Genomic DNA, 6,699 nt, shown 5'->3' with positions numbered 1-6,699 from the left:
GTACTTAATTTATCGACCCCGAGAGGATGAAAAGCAAAATCGACCTCGGCGGAATTTGAACTCAGAACATAAAGACAGACGAAATGCCGTTAAGCATTTCACTCGGCGTGCTAACGTTTCTGCCAGCTCGCAACCTTAGATGACCAAAATATTAAGAACATGCTGTGATTTCAAGATACAAACTAATTTCTTTTATTAGTTACGCGAGTTCATTGGAACAGTGAATTACAAGAGAATATAAGGTTGACGATTTATATTGAATAAACGTGTTAGACCAATAATAACAATAAAGACGTAATAATAAATATCTAACACCATCATCGTCGTTGTCGTCGTCGACGTCGTCATCATCATCATTTTGTCTGTTTTTCCGTACTTGCAAGAGTTGGACTCGATGACATTCTCTCGCCATTTGCTAAAATCATCAGTTTCCTTCTTCATGAGATTCAGCCTTCTTTATTCTTCCCTTATATTCCTAAGTCTTCTTCTGCACAATCTTTTCACATGGATCCCTTAGTACCTCTTTACCCAACTGTCACCTTCTATTCACTTTACGTTCCTGTACTGGTGTGGAGGCGCAATGGCCCAGTGGTTAGGGCAGCGGAATCGCGGTCATAGGATCGCGGTTTCGATTCCCAGACCGGGCGTTGTGAGTGTTTATTGAGCGAAAACACCTAAAGCTCCATAAGGCTCTGACAGGGGATGGTGGCAAACCCTGCTGTACTCATTCACCACAACTTTCTCTCACCCTTTCTTCCTGTTTCTGTTGTACCCGTATTTCAAAGGGCCAGCCTTGTCACACAGTGTCACGCACAATATCCCCGCGAACCACGTGAAGGGTACACGTGTCTGTGAAGTGCTCAGCCACTTGCATGTTAATTTCACGAGCAGGCTGTTCCGTTGATCGGATCAACTGGAACCCTCGACGTCGTAAGCGACGGAGTGCCTGTACTGGTGCAGTCTTTTGTCTTGTACATTGCAACAGTATCCTTTCATATTCAGTCTTCTTTTCGGTTTATTTGCGCTATCTTAGATACTTAGTAGAGAATTCTAGGATTCACTCCACCTGTAAAATTTAACTAGAAGCCTCTATCCCTCCTTCCCTCTCCATTCTCCTTCTTTGTCTTCAAATGGAATATAAAGGCTTTGAGGAGTATTTGGCTCCAAGGAAAAGTTCTTTTCTCTAACATTTCAACCGTATCTACTAGACAACTTTCTTCACCACGAGGAAGTCTACTGGTTCTTCTTTGTCAAAGAACTACTACGGGTTTGGCTTATAGCCAGGTACCAAGCACTCAACATAGTTCCGTGCTTGATTGATAAACAGAGTTGGTCAAAGAGACGAAGCGCAGAACAACATATACGATCAGCAACCACAAGCGTTTATTGTCCAGGAAATTTGTAAAAGTGTCCATCTCAGTGAGTGCCTGAGCATCTTCGGTCACTACATCCTGAGAGCTGCCTGGAATTATTGTTGCCAACATTGTTGTTGTTGGCACTCCGTCGCTTACGACGTCGAGGGTTCCAGTTGATCCGATCAACGGAACAGCCTGCTCGTGAAATTAACGTGCAAGTAGCTGAGCACTCCACAGACACGTGTACCCTTAACGTAGTTCTCGGGAATATTCAGCGTGACACAGTATGACAACGTTGACCCTTTGAATTACAGGCACAACAGAAACAGTAAGTAAGAGTGAGAGAAAGTTGTGGTGAAAGAGTACAGCAGGGTTCGCCACCATCCACTGCCGGAGGCTCGTGGAGTTTTTTAGGTGTTTTCGCTCAATAAACACTCACAACGCCCGGTCTGGGAATCGAAACCGCAATCCTATGACCACGAGTCCGCTGCCCTAACCACTAGGCCATTGCGCCTCCACTGCCAGCATTAAATGTTCGGACCAACGTACATCAAAAAAGCCAAACAGTATATACTCCGATAATGATTTTCATACAGCATATATGAAAGCAAGAACAACGTCTTGCTTAGAGACTGTCAAACCAAGGGAAATAATAAGGGCAAATATTCTAAATTATCTCCCTTACACCAACTGCGCAGGAATATACTTATGGACTTATTGTGCACAGTGCTTAATATTCTTTTCTACTCAAGGCACAAGGCCCGGAATTTGGGGGGGGGGCAGTCGATTAGATCGACCCAGTACGCAACTGGTACTTAAATTAATCGACCCCGAAAGGATGAAAGGCAAAGTCGACCTCGGTGGAATTTGAACTCAGAACGTAAAAACAGACGAAATGCAAGACCAATGTGGATCGAACTTACATCTATTTTCTTCATACCTCAGTAAATATTCAAAATACTGCATTAAGAAAAACTAAACATATCCCAGATTGTCTGTCATTAAAACATGACATCCTAGCTAATTGTCTTTAGCATGGCTTCAGGCAAACCCAATTCCTGTGAGTGAAACTGGGTGGGTGGAAACTATATAGAAGCCTCTCAGAAGGACTGGATCTGTAATTCAAAAGACAATTCCATCACACTGATTCTACCTGAGAATCATGTTAATAGTAATTTAATTAGTCAGTCAAATGAATTACCAACTTATTAAATTAGTTAGCTTGGAAAGTGGCCGAGAATTCCACTTCAGACTATAATTGAATTCAATGAGTGAGCCATTCATGTAACTGAACAACCTTCTTTCTGAAATAAATTTCACACCCCAGATTTAAAAACAAAAAAAAAACAATCTGGCTGTAGTATATTCAGTATTTTGGTTTTTTAAGAAAATGGATTATGTCGTAACAAATGTTCAGAGTTCTTTACCTCTAATCTTTGTTTTATATGAAATATACAACTTATTCGGTCTTATTTTTTCTTTAACTCTTTACTTCAACACACTTCATCCATACACACCTGCATGTAAATTTATACACAGAGAAGAAAAACATATACATTGTTGCGTAGCATAAAAATGCGCTTTAAAAAAAAATTTTCGAAATTTTGTACATTAACTTTATCTCTATGCACAGAATTTAGTCCATGAACGAGCAGACAATTTCTCTGTTCTAATATTTTTTTTTTTTTTCTATATCGCAAAACACATAAACATTGATTCTCTTCTTTCACTAAACACTAATTATCTTCTGTGTTTTTTTTTTTACTTGACTAAAATCTGTAGAAGGAACAATTATGTATGTTCACCGGTAAGAGCAATAACTCTCGCGTTAATTACATTAAAATTGCAAACCGAACTCGAAATGGTTACAACTGTAAACGAAGATCTGTTAAAGCAACGTAAAACTTATATAACTGACTTAGATGAATATTTAAAGGGATGTGAAGATGATTTGGGTAAACTTTTTGAAAGGGTGCAATGGACGCCTCAGCATTTTTTTGAACAAGACTCAGAGAAAGTTCCGTGTTCATACAATGTTAACCACAGACTGCCGAGAAATTCACTGGAGAAACATGAACACTGCTGTAAGTGGTTACAACTTGGATATAAATCTGAAGAACTTGCTAATGTTCCTGAATCATCAAGTTTCTTTTACGAGAAAACTAATATTATGACAATCAAACTAGAAAAGAGTAACATACAATCAATACTGAAGGAGTTTCATCGAAATAATGGCACGATGTCAGTAAATTACGAAAGGGAAGTACCACAGACACTTGAAATTCAACAGAGAGATTACAGCGTAGATGAGAGACGGGCAATGTATGACTATGTCGTTCGAGTCGCTAAAGAATTTCAGCGCATGCAGTCCTTACCAGAAGATACTCTTCTTACTACAGACTTCGAAACTCTTATCAAGAAGGCTGCCAAAGGTAAAGAGCTTAATGAACCTTCCTCCGAAACAGAGAAATGGGCTGCGATGCGCGACTATAAACGCCGAAGGCAATCGTACCGAGCTAAAAATGTCCACATTACGAAAAAAACTTATACAGAGATCATACGAGAAGTTATTCATAATCAGGTAGAATTGCTACAGACGTTGTTGAAAGATTCGTCTGAAGTCGAATCTACTGAAGTTCAGTCATCGAAAAGAAACGATAGACATTCTCATTCCAGTAGTAGGCGGGAAGACGATCGTGAAAGGTCAAGAAAATCTAAATCGGACAACAAAAAAAGTAGTCACGAAAAACATGAAGCAAGGCATAGAGATGGTGAAAAGAGTTCAAGAGGAAGTTCTGAATATAAACACAGGGATAAAAATACATCTGATATAAGAAAAGAATCAAGGAAAAGTGATAAAAATGACTCTGAAATCAGCTCTGCACCAAAGAATGTATCTTTGACAGAAAGTAAGTCTTCAATAAAAGATATGCAAGAAGTGAGAGAAGACACGAGTCGTGGTTGCGAACAAACTAGAGAAACTACCGTAATCAGTGATCATGTGTTACCCGAAAGTAGATATAGCTTAAAAAGACCACTCAGTGCAGATGATGATACAGAGGACACAGAAGATGCTGGCCTTAAGCACAAACAGAAACACAAAAAATCAAAAAAACACAAGAAGCATAAACATAGATCTGAAAAGCATGATAAATAATTTGTGTTCTTGTTTACAAAATATTTGTGTTATTTTCTGATTAAACAACTGGAAATTTTACCTTTCTTAGGGAGGTCTTTGAGTTGTACAAATTTTAAACTAAAGTAAAGATAGTAAGAATATATTCTTTAAACGATCACTCTAAATGCCAGACTTTAGTTTGTTTTGTTTTGTTTTGTTTTGTTTTGTTTTTTAATGTTGACTATCTATAGTTTAATCTTGTGAATGAGTTTCCTAGGAGAATTTATGCATGAGTAGTTGTTTTAAAAAGCTTTGTTTTTGTATTACAACATTCAAAAAGCTTTTTGCTTTCATTATTTGTTCTACTTAGGCATGGGAACATATATTGAAATTATTAATTACAGACGTAGCTGTATGGGGGAAAAAGTTTGCTTCCCAGTCTCAATTCTGGATTCAATCCTTACTGCATGGCATCTTCGGCAAAGGTCATCTACTTTAACCCTTGGTCAACCAAAGCCTTGTAAGTGGATTTGATAGATGGAACCTGAAAGAAGCTCATTGTGTACATGTGTATATATATATTTATGATGATGATATATATGTGTGTGTAAAACGTTGGAATGAGTGCTCAACACCGTATTGGTGGATAAATAATTTCTTTATTTGTGAATTAAGGCTACCATTAGTTTCATGTTAAGAAGAATAGGAAAATATCCAAGTACTTTAATATTTCAAGCCGATCACATGGAGAAAGGTGTTCACCTCAATTTCGGAAAACTATATATATATATATATATACTTCGTGTTTGTCCCAACCACTGTTTCACTGCTGGTATTAGTTTCTTTATATTTCTGTAATTTAATGGTTCAGCAACATCACTGATAGAATAAGAACCAGGCGAAAAAAAAATATTGGGATTCTATCACTTACCTGGAAGACAATCTTTGTAAAAATATTTACTCTTGTTACTTCTATCAGCCTTACTTCATATAAAGCTATGTTTTTTGATAATCTCATGTTTTTGCTACTATGTGGCACCTTGGGCAAGTGTCTTCTACTATAGCCTCAAGCCAACCAAAGCCTTGTGAGTGGATTTGGTAGATGGGAACTGGATGCCCATCATATATATTTGTGTATCTCTGTGTTTGTCCCCCTGCCATCACTTGACAACCAATGCTGGTGTGTTTATGTCCCCATAACTTAGTAGTTTGGCAAAAGAGACCAATAGAAAAAGTACTAGACTTACAAAGAATAAGTCCTGGGGTCGATTTCTTCGATTAAAACTCTTTAAAGTGATGCTCCAGCATAGCCGCAGTCAAATGACTAAAACAAGTAAAAGAATATGTATATTGTAACAGTATAGACTATCTTGATGAAATAGCCTTTGGGGTAGAGTAGTCTTACAAATTTTCTACTGTACTGCAAATATTCAATGTAACTTTTAGATTTTTATTATATGTTATTTACATTTCTCTCTCTCACTCTAACTCTCTATCTTTCTCTTTGACTCTCCTCTTTCTCTCCTTCTTCATCCTTTATTGTAAGAGAACTATCTCTATTTCTCTATTATAGTCTAACCACTCACCTGATACACCCACTTCCCTTGGTTCCACTTCCTCTCTCAGCTGAGAGGTCTTTGCCTTGCAAGCTACTTGGCAACCCCACAGGTACTGGTGCTATGTTAAGAGCACTTGTGCTGATACCACATAAAAGTCATCCAGTACACTCTGTAAAGTGGTTGGCATTAGGAAGAGTATCTGTCTGTAGAAACCATGCCAAAACAGACAAATGGAACCAAGTGCAGCTCTTGTCAAACTGTCTTGCCCTACCAGCATGGAAAATAGGTGTTAAATGTTTTGCTACAAGGCTACCTAACCCCTCTTAAAAAATTCAATTTTTACTTTTTTTCTTTCTTTTGTTTTGATTTTATTTTTATCTCTGCTGGTGACAAAGGGCCTCTCGCTCAGAGTAAAAGGTAGACTGTATGACGCATGTATACAAACAGCCATGCTAAATGGCAGTGAAACATGGGCTGTGACTGCTGAGGACATGTGTAAACTTGCAAGGAATGAAGCCAGTACACTCTGCTTGATGTGTAATGTCAATGTGCATACACGACAGAGTGTAAGAGCCATGAGAGAAAAGTTGGACCTAAGAAGCATCAGTTGTGGTGTGCAAGAGAGACGATTGCGCTGGTATGGTCATGTGGCAAGCATGGATGAGGA

At 38.3% G+C, this 6,699-nt stretch overlaps 1 protein-coding gene across 1 annotated transcript; it reads left to right on the top strand.

The window, feature by feature from the left end:
- The first annotated feature begins 2,046 nt into the window (after window positions 1-2,046).
- Window positions 2,047-4,581, top strand: LOC106871404 (U11/U12 small nuclear ribonucleoprotein 48 kDa protein). Its single transcript, XM_014917826.2, has one exon. It carries the CDS (start codon window positions 3,217-3,219, stop codon window positions 4,510-4,512), a length of 1,296 nt encoding a protein of 431 aa, XP_014773312.1. The 5' UTR covers window positions 2,047-3,216; the 3' UTR covers window positions 4,513-4,581.
- The last annotated feature ends 2,118 nt before the right edge of the window (window positions 4,582-6,699 follow it).

The sequence above is a fragment of the Octopus bimaculoides genome, chromosome 1, assembly GCF_001194135.2.
Source record: "Octopus bimaculoides isolate UCB-OBI-ISO-001 chromosome 1, ASM119413v2, whole genome shotgun sequence".
NCBI classification, from domain to species: Eukaryota; Metazoa; Mollusca; class Cephalopoda; order Octopoda; family Octopodidae; genus Octopus; species Octopus bimaculoides.
The sequence above is the reverse complement of the archived record's forward strand: the minus strand, read 5'-3'. Positions and strand labels throughout refer to the sequence as shown.